The 18514-nt window shown below is 40.1% G+C and overlaps 1 protein-coding gene across 2 annotated transcripts in view; it reads right to left on the reverse strand.

Annotated features, from left to right (window-relative positions):
* Positions 1–18514, reverse strand: part of LOC124857612 (cadherin-18) — a 195493-nt gene that overhangs the window by 60577 nt on the left and 116402 nt on the right. For both annotated transcript variants that reach the window (XM_047348929.1, XM_047348930.1), the window contains one exon: positions 1460–1596. In XM_047348929.1, the coding sequence (XP_047204885.1) occupies positions 1460–1596 (137 nt within the window). The remainder of the gene's footprint in view (positions 1–1459; positions 1597–18514) is intronic.

The raw sequence follows: 18514 nt of genomic DNA on the forward strand, positions 1-18514 counted from the left end.
GACATACATGTATGAATATTATTCAGCAATGACTTTATTTAATTTTGGTACTTCTGGCCTGCCACAGGTATGCTAACATTTGAAAAATGGCTGTGAATTTAAACCCTCTAATTTCTTATCCAAATTCCACTTTTAACCTCTGCCAGATAGTTTGCAATGCAATAAGTTGGGAGCTGTTGCTTTGTCTATGTAACTGTAACTCTTTGCCAGCTTTAAGTATATGTCCTTTGACTGTGTCTAGGCATGTATTGTTGAATACTAAAGAGAGACAAAGAGATAAAGAAGCATTAGCATGCATGTCCTTGTCCACTGGCTGGATATTTGCCTAATTGTGATTACAAATTACCCAAGTCACCTGAGGTTAGGGGGCTTTATTGATTTAATTAGTTACCAGACTAGAAAAGGACATTTAAACAAATAGAGATTGATTAAATTTTATGTGCAGTCATAGGAAAATTCACTTTAGCCTGTTAAAATACAGTCTAAATAATGTGCAAATGAAACTGACCCAATATTTTCTAATCTATAGTAATTTTACAACATTTAAACTATGCTGAATATACTTGATTACAATGTTTAAACACTGAACTTCCCTTCCAAAGACACATGTATGTTAACATATACTGCACCACCTTTCTTGTTTACTGCAGCACAGTTGGACATTTTGAATCAATACCACGACAATTGCCTGTCCAGAGTGTCCACAAATCAAACCTGCCATGCAACATTAACATTGGAAAACCAGTCACAACATGTGTTTATGGGGTGCTGATTACTACATGATTAAGAATGTTCTTTCCACATATTTGTTGATTAGCATGTCAGCATGCAATCCAGCTGGAGTGTCTTTAAATAACACACACAGTATCTAGTGTTCTGTACCTACAATGTGCTACAGATTTGATTCTGTAGCTAAGGGGAGCATGTGTGCTGCTGATTCATGTACTCATTGCTTTTTATGGATCCCCTCTTTTATTGATATTGATTCTGACTCCTGTGTTACTCTCTATGAATTTGAACCCGGGCTGCCCCCTAACTATATCATCCCCTCAGGGTGTCCTGTTATCTAGAGGGAGAGAGAAAAAATAGGTTGAGCTAGAGACAGGGCCTATTTCCTCTTTAATTGTTTCTATCTAAGCTGTGGTAAAGGACCTTCCGATTATTTAAAAGCATCTCTGATGTATAACATCTAAAGTTATTTGTAAAGATCCAGTGACATTCAAATTATTCTGAGTATCCTCAAGACCAGAGGATATTCTTAATCTATTTTGAAGGGGGCTGAACAGGAATTATGTATGTTTGCAGATGGTTAAATGAAGAATAATCCAGTTCTTATGAAATTTCAGCGAACTGCTAAATATTTTCCTCCCAAATGCAACCGTAGCCAACACAAGCTTCTAGTGTAAAAGGTAATGAGTAAGTCATTGCATTATGTTTATTCATACACCTGGGTACCTACCAACCTCCGAGGCCATTACAGTAATGTTGTGCCAGGGTATATCTTCTCTATCCAAAGGCTGTGTTGTACGTATGACTCCACTGCTTTCATCGATTCGGAAGTATCTTACTCCGTCCTCTTTGCTGTCCAAGTAATATCTGTCAGAGAGATAAATACATTCGTAAGTATGGAATTACAAAGCATTTGAGGTTACATAAATCACAGATAAAAAAAGATAAAAATAAGGGTCCACACAGATTTGTTAGTCTAATTCTATATACCAAAGTATGGTTCTCACAATCAAAAAGAAGTCTGATACCAAATTCGCCAATAGGTTTTTGCTATGGCCCTTAGTGTTGCTTGAATTGCAAAGGATCCATGGTTATAGCTTTATCACCAATAGCTGCAATACGTCTTAAACTAAGCTCTTTACAGCTCTTGATTCCAATCCGAATAACGACTTTCTGAGTGAACTGTGAAAACCTTCACAGAGTCTGTGTGAGGTTTTTGTGGTTACTTTGAGCTTTTCACACAGTCATAACAGATGAACTTTTGGTTTACTGCTAATATTTTAATTAAATATATTTATGACCATGAAAAATTGCTTCCCATGGGTACATTTTTGTCTGTCTGTCTGTCTGTCTGTCTGTCTGTCTAAAGTACTCGTACTCGTCGTCTTCCACTTATCCGGGACTGGGTCGTGGGGGCAGCAGACTCAGCAGACACCCAGACGTCCCTCTCTCCAGACATCTCCTCTAGCTCCTCCGGGCGGAGCCCATGGCGTTCCCAGGCCAGCTGAGAGACATAGTCCCTCCAGCGTGTCCTGGGTCGTCCCCTGGGCCACCTCCCAGTGGCACATGCCTGGAACACCTCCCGAGGAAGGCGTTCAGGAGGCATCCGGTATAGATGCCCGAGCCACCTCAACTGGCTCCTCTCGATGTGGAGGAGCAGAGGATCTACTCCGAGCCCCTCCCGGATGGCCGAGCTCCTCACCCTATCTCTAAGGGAGTGCCCGGACACCCTACGGAAGAAGCTCATGTCAGCCGCTTGTATCCGGGATCTCGTTCTTTCGGTCATGACCCAAAGTTCATGGCCATAGGTGAGGGTAGGAACGTAGACCGACCAGTAAATCGAGATCTTCGCTTTCGGCTCAGCTCTCTCTTCACCACAACGGACCGGCACAGTGCCCCCATTACTGCAGCAGCCGCACCAATCCGCCTGTCAATCTCCCTCTTCATTCTTCCCTCACTCGTGAACTCCTCCACTTGAGGCAGGAACTCCCCTCCAACCTGAAGAGGACAAGCCACCCTTTTCCGGTCGAGTACCATGGCCTCTGACTTGGAGGAGCTGATCTTCATCCCAGCCGCTTCACACTCAGCTGCGACCGCCCCAGCGCATGATGTAGGTCTTGGCTAGAGGGGGCCAGCAGGACCACGTCATCTGCAAAAAAAAGAGACGAAATCCACTGGTCCCCAAACCAGACCCCCTTGGCTGCGCTTAGAAATCCTGTCCATAAAAGTTATGAAAAGGACCGGTGAGAAAGGGCAGCCCTGCCGGAGTCCAACATGCACCGGGAAGAGGTCCGACTTAGTGTCGGCAATGTGAACCAAACTTCTGCTCGGCTTGTACAGGGACCGGATGGCCCCTAATAAAGGGCCCCCGATTCCATACTCCTGGAGCACCCCCCACATGGCATCACGTGGGACACAGTCCAATGCTTTCTCCAGGTCCACAAAACACATGTGGACCGGTTGGGCAAACTCCCATGAACCCTCTATTACCCTGTAGAGGGTATAGAGCTGGTCCACCATTCCACGGCCGGGATGAAAACCACACTGCTCCTCCTGAAGCCGAGGTTCAACCATCAGCCGGACTCTCCTCTCCAATACCTTGGCAGGGAGGCTGAGGAGTGTGATCCCCCTGTAGTTGGAACACACCCTCCAGTCACCCTTCTTATGAAGGGGGACCACCATGCCAGTCTGCCAGTCCAGGGGCACTGTCCCCGACCACCACGCAATGTTGAAGAGGCGTGTCAACCACGACAGCCCCACAACATCCAGAGATTTGTGGTACTCAGGGCAGATCTCATCCACCCCTGAAGCCCTGCCACTGCGGAGCTTTTTAACCACCTCGGTGACTTCAGCCAGGGTGATGAAAGAGTCCAACCCCGAGTCCCCAGCCTCTGTTTCTACCAGGGAATGCATGATGGTAGGATTGAGGAGATCCTCGAAGTACTCTTTTCACCGCCCGATAATGTCCCCAGTCGAGGTCAGAAGCCACCCACCCCCACTGTAAACAGTGTTGGCAAAGCACTGCTTCCCCCTCCTGAGGCGCCGGACGGTTTGCCAGAATCGCTTCGAGGCCAACCGGTAGTCCTTCTCCATGGCCTCACCAAACTCCTCCCAGGCCCAAGTTTTTGCCTCTGCCACAGCCCAGGTCGCGGCACTCTTGGCCTCACAGTACCCGTCAGCCGCCTCAGGAGTCCCGCAAGCCAACCACAGCCTATAGGACTCCTTCTTCAGCTTGACAGCGTCCCTTACTGCCGGTTTCCACCACCGGGTTCTGGGATTGCCGCTGCGACAGGCACCGCAGACCTTACGGCCGCAGCTAATGGCAGCAACATCGACAATAGATGTGGAGAACATGGTCCATTCGGACTCTATGTCTCCAACATCCCCCAGAATCTGGTCAAAGCTCTCCCGGAGGTGAGAGTTTAATACATCCCTGGCCGAGGGCTCCGCCAGACGTTCCCAGCAGACCCTCACTATGCGCTTGGGCCTGCCAAGTCTGTTCGGCTTTCTCCTCCTCCAACGGATCCAACTCACCACCAGGTGGTGATCAGTGGACAGCTCAGCCACTCTCTTCACCCGAGTGTCCAAAACATGCAGCCGAAGGTCTGATGATACGACAACAAAGTCGATCATTGATCTCCAGCCTAGGGTGTCCTGGTGCCAAGCACACTGATGGACACCCTTATATTTGAACATGGTGCTCATTATGGACAAGCCGTGACTAGCACAGAAGTCCAATAATAAAGCACCACTCGGATTCAGATTGGGGAGGCCATTCCTCCCGATCACGCCTCTCCAGGTGTTACTGTCATTTCCCACGTGGGCGTTGAAGTCCCCCAGCAGAATAATGGAGTCCCTGGGAGGGGGACTATCCAGCACCCCCGACAGGGATACCAAGAAGGCCGGGTACTCCGCACTACCGCTCAGCCCGCAGGCCGAAACGACAGTCAGAGACCTGTCCCCAACCCGAAGGCGCAGGGATGCGACCCTCTCGTCCACTGGGGTAAACCCCAACACGAGACACCCCCAGCTAAAGTTTGAGTAATAAAGCATATGTGTGCCTTCTCAGTGTAATTACCTCTGAGGAGCTCTCCTTAGAACTTTAATGATGTTAAATAACACACTTTAACTATTAATGCTTATTAAAACCAAACCGATCTGTGTGTGCAATTTGCTTTGTCTCCATAAGTATCTAGTTTAATGCCTATGTCCTTTCAGAGAATACTAAATCCTAACTTGAACTGTTTTATCCAAAGAGACACAGGCTAAGCAGGGACCAATATAAAAATCTCAAAAATAACAATTCTGTGTAAAAATACCACCAATTTGTGATATAACAATAATAACACAAACATTTAGGACAAAATCGAATGTATTTGTGTTTATTTTAACAAACCAAAATATCTATCTAAACCAATTATTGCTGTCTTTTGTGGTTTCCTTAAATCAATTAAATTCTTACTCCTGCTAAAATAATTTTGTAAAATATAATAATAATTAACATAATAATATTGATTATTGCTGATATAATAATATATATCTGATTTAAACACTTCTCTATGATTTTTATACATATGTATATGGAGAGAGACAGAAGAAAGGTAAGTGTGTTTGAGAGTCACACTGTTTACAATCAGAGTCAGCGATGTACAGTCATGTTAAAATGTTAGGCTGCCCCCAAGTTATTTAATTATACGTACCTATCATAAATAACCTTGTTTCACTGATTAAACAAACATATCAACGAATCTATATTCTAATTGAGGAAAACGTGAGGACACTGTACCCCCTTCTAGGTAGTGTTAGGACCTTCGGTTAAAATATAGTAACTTCATGCTACACACATCCCCCTTTCTGGTGTCCAGATAATTTAATTTTCGACTCATTCGTTCAAAAAACTTTATTCCGAAAGTCCTGGTCTTCGTCCATATGATAGTAATACAGAAGGCATATTTTTTTAAATAGGGCATGTCAGTTGCTCATTCAGGCTGGCACTTTTACATTTGGAGTACGGCTTCAGAAGAAAGCTAGAAAGCTAATTGTATTGCAGTAAATTTGCTATGCTTTATTATTTTAAGACTCCTACCTCTGTCAGGGAACATATAGGGTTTGGAACTTCTTTCAGCCTTTTGGAAATCTAAAATATATCATAAAGGTAACATTCTTTAGGGAAAACACACAGGGACTGCGGTTTACAATGAGTAATGCTAACTATGTACAGTATACAATGCTTAAAATGTTGAATTAGTAACTGCTTTCTCTTTGATTTAAAATAGCTGTAAAAACCTTTTAAACAGTAACTCCTCTCTCACAAACAAATATTTAGAATGACGTTAATGTACAAAATACAAAATTAATACTTTTGAAAATATTGCCGCAAATTTGTCTGATACCATCTCAAAGCCAAGGTGCTGTATGTACATCACTAATACCTGTTGTTGCATTATCAATACATACGAAGGATCATCATTTAAGAACGTTGCTGCCATCTAGTGGTCAGACCTTTGCTCAATTATGCCTAATTTAACTAATTAGCATAACAAATACCCTTTTATCGTTTGTGTTGTATTCATTTCGTTGTACCCCCCAGTACAATGACAATAAAGACTATTCTATTCTATTCTATTCTATTCTTCAAATTAACAATTTCTACTTAATTTAGCACAAATAACTATTTAAATCATAGTTTATGTTTTATATATAAATAATTCTATACACTTTGAAAGAGTGAAAGATCATGTCAAATCAGAATTGGCTAAAATCAGAAATTGTTCTAAAAAAATTTGATTATAGTGACAGAAATGTTCAATGTAATTTATAAAGTATATCTTCAACTGGGCATTTCCTCACAACAGTCTCACTCAACATGACCAAAACTGCAGAACAAATATCTGAGATCTATTATTTTGTCTTGTTGTCACACATTGCTCACCACCTCAACCCCCACCCTGTTATTAAAAAGCCACTACAACCACAGGGCATTTTACAGATGCAGTAAAAGTCAGATGAAGTGGATGAGCTTAGCAGCGCCAACCGACACATATAGGATTTGTATTTAATTTATTTGTGTTTACTCATAACTGCAGAAAACAAAAACACATCATTAAAAAGGTAAAAAATTGCAGAATTTGTGTGCAGTTGCTCACAGCATGTGTAAATTTAGAATATTTGATGTTCCACATTAAATACTTTTGTTAATTAGTCATTCTTAGGATGACATTTTTAGATACTGATTAACATATAAGGAAAATGCCATTAGATACATTTACATATTAAAGTACTGCAACAGCTTTATGACCATAGGATAAACAAAGAAAAGAGCAGACAGAGTAGTATATTAGAAAATCAAAACATGACAAAGAGTAAACTGTTAAAATGGTAATGTTCAACAGGCACAAACATGTATCTACAATCTTCATGTCACTTAGTTTTAATCACCTGTTGGCTTCAGTCAAACTCTCTGACCTCTGATACAGTATATTGCAAAAGCTTTTATACCCCTTAAACATTTTTACATTTTGCCTCGTAACAACCTTTAACCTGTATTTTATATAGAGCGTATGTGGTATTCGAACATAAAGAGGCGCATAATTGTGCAAAAGGAAATGAAAAAACGTGTCCAAAATCTACAAATAAAAGTGAGGGGTGTGCCACGTTTTATAATCAACCCCATTAACTCTAATACCTATAAAGAAAATCCTAACAGTTGTCTTCAGAGGCTGTTGACACCCTCGGCCACCTGATTCGAGGATCTCTGAAGCTCTGAATGCCAGTCCATGAGAGCCACTGTCCTGCAACTCTAGATGCATTCCTATTCCAACACAGCTCAAACAGCTGAATTACCTCCACAGCTGTCGTTAAACTCTGCTCGGGCCAGGTGATAAACCATTCATCTCATTCAGGTGTGTTCGAACAGGGATGCATGTAAAGGCTGTAAGACAGCGGGTCTTTTAGACCGGAAATGGAGACCCCTCCTGCAACTCTTGCAGGGTTATCAATAGCCTTTACAGTGCCTTTTATTTAAGAATATCAGGAGTAAAAAAATATTTTTATTTGTGAAAAAACCCTTTATCCATTAATTTAAAAAAAAAACATGAATTTTTGCCATGATGTGTCAAAATGTGAAAAAGTCCAAGGGGTTTAAAGACCGCTGTTAACAAAAAAATATAGATTTTTTTACTAAAGCCATTTATAATTTCTCTTTTTGTTTATGTTTTCAGGATCTAAGACAGATTAAAAATAATGCCTGCAATGAACTGCACCCTCCCTTCTGCGAGATGACACACAACTCAGCAGTGACTGATTTAACAAACGAGACAATGTCTGATAAAATCACCACACCGACAGTTGCATCTGCATATAAAAGGATTTTCAGAAAGTTAGTTCATATGCCCACTTCACAACCCAGCTGTCAGGACTCAGCTACTCTGCAGAGCAGACTGAGACAAAGGAGAAAAAGCCAGTCTTTGCGCCAGATGTTTTTTACCCCTTATACTCTCAGAGTGCGTTTATACCTTGTCGTATACAGTGATGGATTTTGGGTCAGATGCTGAAAACAGGCAGACAAAGTAGCTAAATGTAAACAATAAGAAGCAGTGATTCTGCAAGTCTTTGTGTTTCTTAGAGACAGAAAGAAAACAAATGGGGGGTCTACAATCTGAGGAAGAGCAGAAATATACTCCGAAGGCTTATCTGACAGTGAGCAGAACTGTTTGAATTTATTTCTTCTCTGAAAGAAAATATCTTTATGAAACAGAAAAAGAGAGATAATGCGTAAAAAATATGTGCAGGTGCTTAAACCTTCCACATTCACGCATTTAAGCCACACATGTACATGTTAGGAGACTCTTTAAAATATATAAACACAGTAAATGTCCAAGATGGCCCAACTGTAATCCAGTATTTAAACCTGTTTCAGTTGTCCTCTCAAGTAAAAATAAAAGCATTTATTTTCCAAATTTGCTACTTTTCATTCACTCACAAGGCTACTCGCCCACTACAGCATGTGCTTCTGCCCACTCATTAAAACAGACAGAAATTGCTGCTGATTTTACAACAGAGATAAAATGTGGGACAGGCAGAAAGGTAGAAATCAAGTGCTGTGAGAATTAGCCAAATATAAATATTCAGAGTTATAAGGTGGAAACTGAAACCAGCCTTTTACCCTCCTTAAAATTATCATTTGGAGGTGCAAATCTGTTTTTGTTTAATACCCAAGCATATACTATTCCACATCTGCCATGTGTTTTAATAATTCCTGGTCAAGCATTGTCTTTCTACTCATCTGTTACTGTTGCATTTAAAATATGGTCTCTAGCTATTTGTTTAGGACATAATACATTATTTGTCATTAACTGTGACACTAAGACATAATACACAATTTATATAGACCTCTTCTAAAACGTTTAGGAAAAAGTAATACTTGCATCAGCAATGACTTTATTTGAACACTTTCTTATCTAATGCTACTCCATGCAGAAACTCTGTCTGCACTGATGAAGATTCCCTCACCTCAGTATGGCAAATGCTCAAAGTGGCTGACATAGAACAGGAGTAGTACTTATTTTCAGATTATTTCAGCCAATATTTAGTTAACCACTTGAAGTCACTCATCGACTGTGTATAGAACATCAGATATTTAGCCCAAGAAGGTCAGGAAACCATTCTAGAATGAGTGTGAATCAGGTCTAGAAAAGGACCCACAGTAGTTACTTGTAGAAACAAGTAACTACTTTGGGTCAGACTGTTAACTATAAATGTTAGTTCTTTCATAGCTGTGAAAGGGATTTTCTTTAACCCTTCAGGGTCCTGACTGGCAGTACACTAAAGGTTGACTGCAGTAGAAACACAGATCCTGACCAATACTCTAACTGTATAATCTCTGAAGAAAATACTGGACCAGAGGTTTTAAAACTGCATGTCCGAGGTTATCCATGGCCAAGGATCAAAGTAAGAAAATACAGTTTTACTAGGTTTTGAAAAAAACATTTAAAATTAAAGCTGCAAGCAGCATTGAAGGCCCTCAGCGCAACTCGGCCTGTGCAGCGACCGCGGGAGCCTGGCATCGCCGCCTGCGCATGAGCGACGAGGCTGCCATTCAATTCCACACATCAGCACTAGGAGGGACTGTGAGCGACATGTCATATTATCTTCGGACATGCAGAGTTCTCCTCTGGCGAGAGGCATTTAAAATTTTGGGGAAATCTGACCTTCCAGATGGAAGCTGCACTAAATTGTTTTATTAGTGGGCAGAGCTGAAATGATGTCATGAACTGACTGTGGCAACATGTTCAGCATTGATCCCTAATGATGTATACTACATTTCAAGTGGATCTGATGATGTATAAGGGAGATAGAGCCCTTGAGGTGTCCTAGGGGGCGCTATTGATCCAGTGCACAGTGCAGTATGGTAAAAGGGCAAACAACAAGAGCTTACAATACTAAATTAACATGTTTCATGCTGTACACCAAGAAACTTCTGGTAACCGGAATCGTTCAATCTTTAGCTCAACTGAATCTGATCTGTGACAGATTTAACTCCAGTAAGTGAACGCACCCTGCCTAAGCACTAACAGGTTTAACTGAGTGGAGAAGACTCAGTTATTTTCAGTAACAATGAGATGTTTATTTCCAGGGGAATACAAAAATGTGCTAATGTTAACCATGCTAACACCACTAACACTAACACCACAAGAACATTTTTAAAATGTTAAGGCTGTAATAATTGTGTATTTGTTTTCAATGAAAACAAATGACTGCTCATTGGAGGAACCATAATAACGAATATTTTGAATGCCACCAATTTTAGTTCTGAAATTTGAATCAGTTAAAATAGTATTACTATGTCAAAGCTTAGCAGATGAAAAACTAGCCACAAACAATTACTTAGTACATCTCTAATAGTTTGCTTTATTAAAATGTAATAGAAATTCACCAATTTCTAGTTGAGATATATGTTGGAATCCTAGATACCTTCGGAGTGATTTTGTAAGGTCTGAGAATATCTGTAGGTGCTGTAAATAAAGTCAAGCTTAAGAGACATAAATTACCCAACATAATTGAAAAGTGGGACAAGGTGCATAGAAACGTTTAGTCAAATTAGACATTAGGACCTTACCTCATATTAAGGATGTTTTTAATCTTACAATCCACATGTTATGACACAGATGTGCTACGCTCAAAATAATACATGTAAAAGTTTCTTTTATATAAATCATTTTATTTTACTAATCTAGAAATTCACAAAAAAGCTTTTTTGAATAATCCATACAGTTAATTTTAAATATTGAATAATGCGCTAGCTCCCTAATGTCAGCCAGTCTTTTTATTTAACAGAATGATTATATTCAGAAACCTTAAATACCAAAGCTGCTTCAAGCCAGAAGATGATTTTTATCCGTCATTTTATCTAATTTACAACCCTTTCTGCTATCTCTCGAGTTCAAAAAAAACTATACAATAAACAGATAAAAGATCCAATTTTTTTAATTTTCTCTGTACAATATAACATGTCCACATATTTTCCAAAGTCTGTCTTTGATTACTTAAAAAGGCTTGTGGCATCTTCAATCCAGGAAGCTGCAGTTCCTGGAGCTGCTGAGCTCTGTGTCCTGACTCAGTGACAGAGAAGCATGCAGAAAAAGAGAACACAGACAGCAGGATGGTTTTTCCTAAACTAATCTGAAACCAAGCCAACTCTGCATATTTTGGTGGCAGACAAAGTGTTTTTCTCTGCATCATGCACAATATGTTTGTTTATTTATATGTAAAGTTCCTGCAACCTTTGTTTTGTTTTTCTCTACATCTATGACATGTTCAGCATTCCTCTGTGACTTTCTATAGGAGTATTTTGTCAAATTTACTGCTGCTCTAAATCCAAAGGGAGGAGCCTCCAGATATCCCAAAAGCCAAAACCAGGATAGGCCAGGAGGAGCTGAAGCAACTCTCCCTCCACCAGAGGGACTAAGGTGGCAGAACAAATAGCAGAAATTTAAGTGGTTCCAAAATAACATACAGCCTTATCTGACCCACAGTTTCCCTGTTCTATCTCTGACTTTCTGGTTTAGTTTGGGGGATTTTCAGGTACTTTCTGAAACGTTCTTTTTTTATTTTTTCCACTCCTAAAACCTCAAATTAATGTCTGATATCGTAACTCAGAATTAGGCTGTAAGGCTTTTGTTTAGACTTCAGAGAAAGCCAAGCAAAAGTTTGAGAAATACCAATCCTTTAATAATCTTACATATTATTAGAATTGTTGCTTCCTATTCCTAAAACTACTCCCTCTTAGTGCTAGAAGGTTAAGGGGGAATATTTCCATCATTGGTTTACCCAGTTTTTTTTCTGTCTTACTAAATTGAATCAGTAGGAAACAGACATTAGTGTAATAAATAAAAAAGTAACTTTTGATTGTGTGTTTACTACTTACTTTGACTGGCTGAATAAATCTTTATTTTGATAAATATCCACAACCTCAATTTGTGGTTGATTATGTTGAATTATATTACATAAATACAATTTAATGTTTAATTCTAAACATTGGGTACTTTTAAACTTTTACTACTAAAATATGTAAGCTTATATTCTACATTTTGCCTGTGTATGTAACAAAATAAAAATAAAAAACAATGTTTTTATAGCTGCAATAATCAATGTTGTTATAGTTTAGCAATAGTGTCAATAACTGTTATTTTTGTTTTATCATCGTCGTCATCAACATCATTTATTGTCCCAAGTGAAAAATCTAGGTTTAAACATGTCTACAGACAAACAGTTAAAGACTCAACACACATCCAATATCCCAGACAATACAAAACATAACAAATCACTAACAATAAAATAGCTAGAAAGGATTACAATTACATGTAAGATCTCATTCCAAGCCATGCCTACTCTATATGCAAGTTAAAACAAAAAGAACTATAATTAAACAAGATTGCAGGAGTAGTAATGGTATAGTACTTTTTGGTACTGAAAAATAATGCAGTTGTGATATTTATAATCTCAAACCAGACCATGCCCTGTGTCAAAATGAGGTGAGATCCTTCCATGTATCCATGCAGAAATTAATTAAACCCTCATGATTAGATCAATGACATATACAGCAGTAAATGCTCACATTTTAAAGCTGTGAAGTCTGGGGGGCCCATTTGGTGTATTTTCTAATTCTTCTTTCTTTTGTTGAAGTGTATCCCTATGATTGAGTTTAGCAACAATCACATATGATGAAATGAGAGCCTAATCTTTAGAGTATCAAATAAATAATGATCATATTACATGGATAAGATGTCATGAAACAGTAAAATGAGTATATCTTCGCACTCTGGAACTGAGGACTGAAGAGGCCTGTATGGAGTCAAACATTAACATTAGAACTCCCAGGGCCGTCAATTTGACGGTTTTGAAAGTTTGACATGCCATAACTCTGGTTTATTCAAACTCTTATCTTCCTGGCATCCTGACTTTTTCTAAACCTGTGTCTTGTGTATTCCTATGTCACTATTTTGAAAAAATAACAAAGTAAATAAAAGATCTAAGTATTTCTACCTCTAACTAGCACAGCCGCTATTTTGACGGACCTGTTATTTACATTGATTTTCTTTTCCTGCGGCTGAGTACGCGCGAGCGTTGCCTAACAAACGCCACTCTAGAATGCAGTCTGAGAAGGAGATTGTTGGCATCCTACAAATGGCTTTCAGAAGGATATTTTCTGCTCAAGAGGTATTGGAAATGCTTCAAAAATTACATGATTGTGATTCTGGGGTTGCGAGAGATTCTGATGGCTCTTGGTCAGCATTCACATCCAGTGACAGCGAGTAAGAGAGTGATCCTCCCCCGGCTAAAAAACACGAGTCGTCCCATTAGCAGGAGGTTGTGGCGCATTATATCAAGGTAGTAAAAGACTAGACTATGTAATGATTTTATAATTTTAGGCTATAGTTTACACATTAATAAGCTAATAATATATAAACTACAGCAACAGTGCTACAATCAGCGCAGGTTCAGAGATAGGGAGACGAGCCAGGTGCCCAGTGCCCAGCTATAAACCCAGCAAACCAGCTCACTGGCAGGAGAGAAACTAAAAACACAAGGTACTGTTAATGGGAAAAAAAAAAACAAAACAATAAGTTAGGTCATAGATATAGTAGCCCAGTCACAACAAGCTATTCTGCTCTTTACACCGTTTTCATCGCAAGACGAGCACACACCTGGGAAGGAGTAGGAAATATGAAATGATGGCACTGTGTGGACAGTAGTAGGGGAGGAAGAAAGGAGAGGGAGGCGTCAGAGCCAGAACGCGTTGACAGAGCGCCATATCCAAGATGCCTAGACCGCATTCCTCTGCTTGGTGGATGCTGAAATGCTCATCCACGTTCAGGGCTGCAGGGTGGCTGAGGTCTGCACAGTTTTAGGAGACGGTTCCTGCTCGGACATGAGTGTGGATGAGCTGAAGGCATTTTTAGCACTAGTTTATGTCCACAAAGTGAAAGGGGGTCGTAAGATGGAGCTGTCCAGCTTTTGGTCAGATAAGTAAAGCTTTTTTTTTAAATGTACCCATTACTCTATTATTTTTCAGTACTATTTATAAATAATAATAAAACATAATAGGTTTTGATCAAATACTATTATTAATTCTTGTCAAAACCATATTTTTATAGCGTGCAAGAAAATCTTTAGCATTCTGACCAATGTAATGCAATGACGTCATCACCGCCCCGCATCCAGAATGTTTGCCGTCAAATTGAGGGGCTTGGAAGTTCTAGAAGTGTTAGAATTCTGGGAGTCCTAGTGTTAACTGTGACTGTCTTATCTTTTTCAGAAGTAGAAAACTACAAGTACAGGTCCTTCTCAACAAATTAGCATATTGTGATAAAGTTCATTATTTTCTATAATGTAATGATGAAAATTTAACATTCATATATTTTAGATTCATTGCACACTAACTGAAATATTTCAGGTCCTTTATTGTCTTAATACGGAGGATTTTGGCATACAGCTCATGAAATCCCAAAATTCCTATCTCACAAATTTAGCATATTTCATCTGACCAATAAAAGAAAAGTGTTTTTAATACAAAAAACGTCAACCTTCAAATAATCATGTACAGTTATGCACTCAATACTTGGTCGGGAATCCTTTTGCAGAAATGACTGCTTCAATGCGGCGTGGCATGGAGGCAATCAGCCTGTGGCACTGCTGAGGTCTTATGGAGGCCCAGGATGCTTCGATAGCGGCCTTTAGCTCATCCAGAGTGTTGGGTCTTGAGTCTCTCAACGTTCTCTTCACAATATCCCACAGATTGTCTATGGGGTTCAGGTCAGGAGAGTTGGCAGGCCAATTGAGCACAGTGATACCATGGTCAGTAAACCATTTACCAGTGGTTTTAGCACTGTGAGCAGGTGCCAGGTCATGCTGAAAAATGAAATCTTCATCTCCATAAAGCTTTTCAGCAGATGGAAGCATGAAGTGCTCCAAAATCTCCTGATAGCTAGCTGCATTGACCCTGCCCTTGATAAAACACAGTGGACCAACACCAGCAGCTGACACGGCACCCCAGACCATCACTGACTGTGGGTACTTGACCCACTGGACTCTTGCTTGAGGGTGTCAATAGTGGCCTTCTGGACAGCAGTCAGGTCGGCAGTCTTACCCATGATTGGGGTTTTGAGTGATGAACCAGGCTGGGAGTTTTAAAGGCCTCAGGAATCTTTTGCAGGTGTTTAGAGTTAACTCGTTGATTCAGATGATTAGGTTCATAGCTCGTTTAGAGACCCTTTTAATGATATGCTAATTTTGTGAGATAGGAATTTTGGGTTTTCATGAGCTGTATGACAAAATCATCCGTATTAAGACAATAAAAGACCTGAAATATTTCAGTTAGTGTGCAATGAATCTAAAATATATGAATGTTAAATTTTCATCATGACATTATGGAAAATAATGAACTTCATCACAATATGCTAATTTTTTGAGAAGGACCTGTATAATCAAAGAAAAATGTATAATGATTTTCTATTTTTCTACAATTATTAAATGTAATGAAGAGGGGTAATGTAAATCAATAGTGATGTATGAATAAAAAGAATGATGTTTTTCCTTTTTAGCTTTAACTGCTGTGAGAGCAAGAAGCAGATAAATATTGTGTTAGAAAGCTTGAGGCTGAGCAGATAAGGAGGGCACCATGGCCTGGGAGCCAGAGGCGGCAGAGTCATAACATCAGGACGGGAGGGGCAGAGGAGAGCCAGCTTCACAGGAACTGTGCATGGATGGAAGGTCAACGAGCAAGCTCAAGTCATAACAAGCATGGGAGCGAGAAACGAGAAGCCAGGTGCTTTTTGTCAGTTTGAAGTTCGAAAAACAGGCAAAAGTCAAAACACAGGGAGCCATCTGCGGGCTGTTTACGACTATGTCTATGGAGGCTGGGAGACAACACCGAAATGTCACGGCGACCGCGTAACTCAATGATGGGAAAGCTTGCCCGGCAACAGGGGATGAGCAGTGAGGCTATATGCACTATAAAAACTGTGCCAAAGAAAGAAATGGGGTTGTTTCGGACAGAGAAAGAAGCTACAGATGAATCAGAAGACCGGAGACGCAGCCCCGCTGACAAATTTTGCATTATAAAGAGGATCAACCCGTGTGCCCTGAGAAGAGCTGCAACTCAAAATTGAGAATCTGAATTTCATCTGTTGCATTTTTACCAAGAACACTGAAGTGAACTTGGTCAGTGAACAACTGATTGCTCTAAGTTTCAGATTCCTGGAAGTCCTGAACCAACCTCAATTACACCTCAAAGGTTTTCTTCAACTATTCAGCCTCTGGAAGCTACCAACCTTTGAAACAAATGCCAACGAAGTTTCTGTTTTTTTAATTTTTCAATACATTTTTTTTTATTTTTTCAACTTGACCATCGAAAACCCGAGCATCAGCGCCTGTCCACTTAGAGGAAAAAAACTGAAGATTTGCCCTTCACCCAAGAAGACAATCACTCGTTGCCTACTGAAGAAATCATTCCATTCGGATCCATGGTTGGCCTCTGTCTCCAAAGCCTCTTCAGCCTTACCAGTTTCAGCATTAGTGAAAGCTAGGTTAAGTTGATTGATTTAGTTCTATTATTCAAATTATTAGGTTTTGCTGTTACTAACCCCTGCAGAAGCATTACTAATTAAAGGAAGCACATAAAATTCTAGATTTATTGTGGACAGTCAATTATTTGAGTCACCTCATTTTTTTTTTTTTTTTGTTGGTGGTGGTAAAAAGTCTTGTTGCCTGGTTCCAAATGATTTTAGGAAGTTTTTATAGGTTGCCTTAAGCCAAACTTGTTAAAACAATGCCCTTGGGGCTCGTTCCGAGCCACTAAAATCAACCTAACCCATATACCAATTTCAAGTTGTAAAATAGGGAATGAGCAGCCGTTAACAGAAGTGACTATCGAGGAGTGGATAACTGCTGTGGGTTCTTCAGTTATCCAAGCCACCAGTTGAAGAAGGGCATGACTTCTGGAAAAGATAGTCTGTTAGAGGTTAGGCGAGTCATTTCCCGACACCAGCTTAAACAGATTTTCCAGTAAACCTGCTCAGTAAGACCTTCCAGGTTCAAGGAAGTCTGGACCCATTGGATGGAGAGCTGGATTGAGCAATCCCCTTAGAAATAGGGAAGTAGGAGGGAGGGATTAGCTCATCGGACAACGAAACTGTTCATGCAGTTTACCCCTTATGTCTACATGATGGTATTCTTTTATTTCTTCCATGCTACCTGTTACAAAGGCAATAGATTTCCAAAAACACTCTCAAGCAATTTTGAACTTTTGTGACTAAATGCTGCTTGTTTAACAACAGTGGGAGTTACCCAGTCTGGTACAATGCATTCCACTTGTTGCTTCACGTGGTTGCCATTGCTAAGGGTTGCAACAGCTCACAAGAAAAGAAACATAAATGCCTGAGTTGGTTGACAGTGTCACTAGCTGTCATTCTTCCTGTCATATACTTTCCCATGCCCTCAACATTTCAGAAAAATCCATTACCACAGCTTGTGCTCCAGGAAGTTTATGGGCTAAGTGAATATCAGGGTCTCTCAGTGGACTCCTGTGCCTGCTAAGCTGTTTATTTTTACAACATTTGGTCAAATACACAATTTGTAAGAATCTTGCATTATGGGGGGGCATATTGGGTAGCGCCTCAATGCAGCCTTTACTGCATGTCTTCCCCCTTCTCTCTCAGCCCATTTACTGTCTGAGTCGTGTGAAGAGAGGGCAATAAAGCCACCAAAACTTTTGTTAAAGTCAAGTTATATCATACTACAGAGGAATAGTGTCAACCTCATATACACAGTGGGCCAAAATTAAAGAGTTGCACAAATCTGATGGTCAACTTGATATATTTTTTAAATTGGATACTTATTTGGCTAAAGCTGCATTTACACAGAAGACAAATATATGTCCTTTACCTTTGGTAGCAGATTTTTTACTGCTTCCCACCTGTCCAGAAAGCTTCTGTTTTCCATCTTTCATTTGGCCATTTTTGGGAGGAGTGGCCTGATGGGACTCTACTTTGGACCAGCAGAGCATTCTGGGATTTGTTATACTAGCTGTGTATGCAAAGTCTATCAGCAGCCAGCTCTAAAAGACATTCAGAATGCATTTAAAGTCCAAACATGATTATAGTGCAGGCCGAATCTGGCCAGCAGGCCTAAGTTTAACACGTATGCTATAGAGCAACACAAAGAGCAGAGAAGATGGTGAACACTACATTGAACAAAGTTTTTACGCTGCCATTTTTGAATAATCAAG

The sequence above is a fragment of the Girardinichthys multiradiatus genome, chromosome 21, assembly GCF_021462225.1.
Source record: "Girardinichthys multiradiatus isolate DD_20200921_A chromosome 21, DD_fGirMul_XY1, whole genome shotgun sequence".
NCBI lineage: Eukaryota > Metazoa > Chordata > Actinopteri > Cyprinodontiformes > Goodeidae > Girardinichthys > Girardinichthys multiradiatus.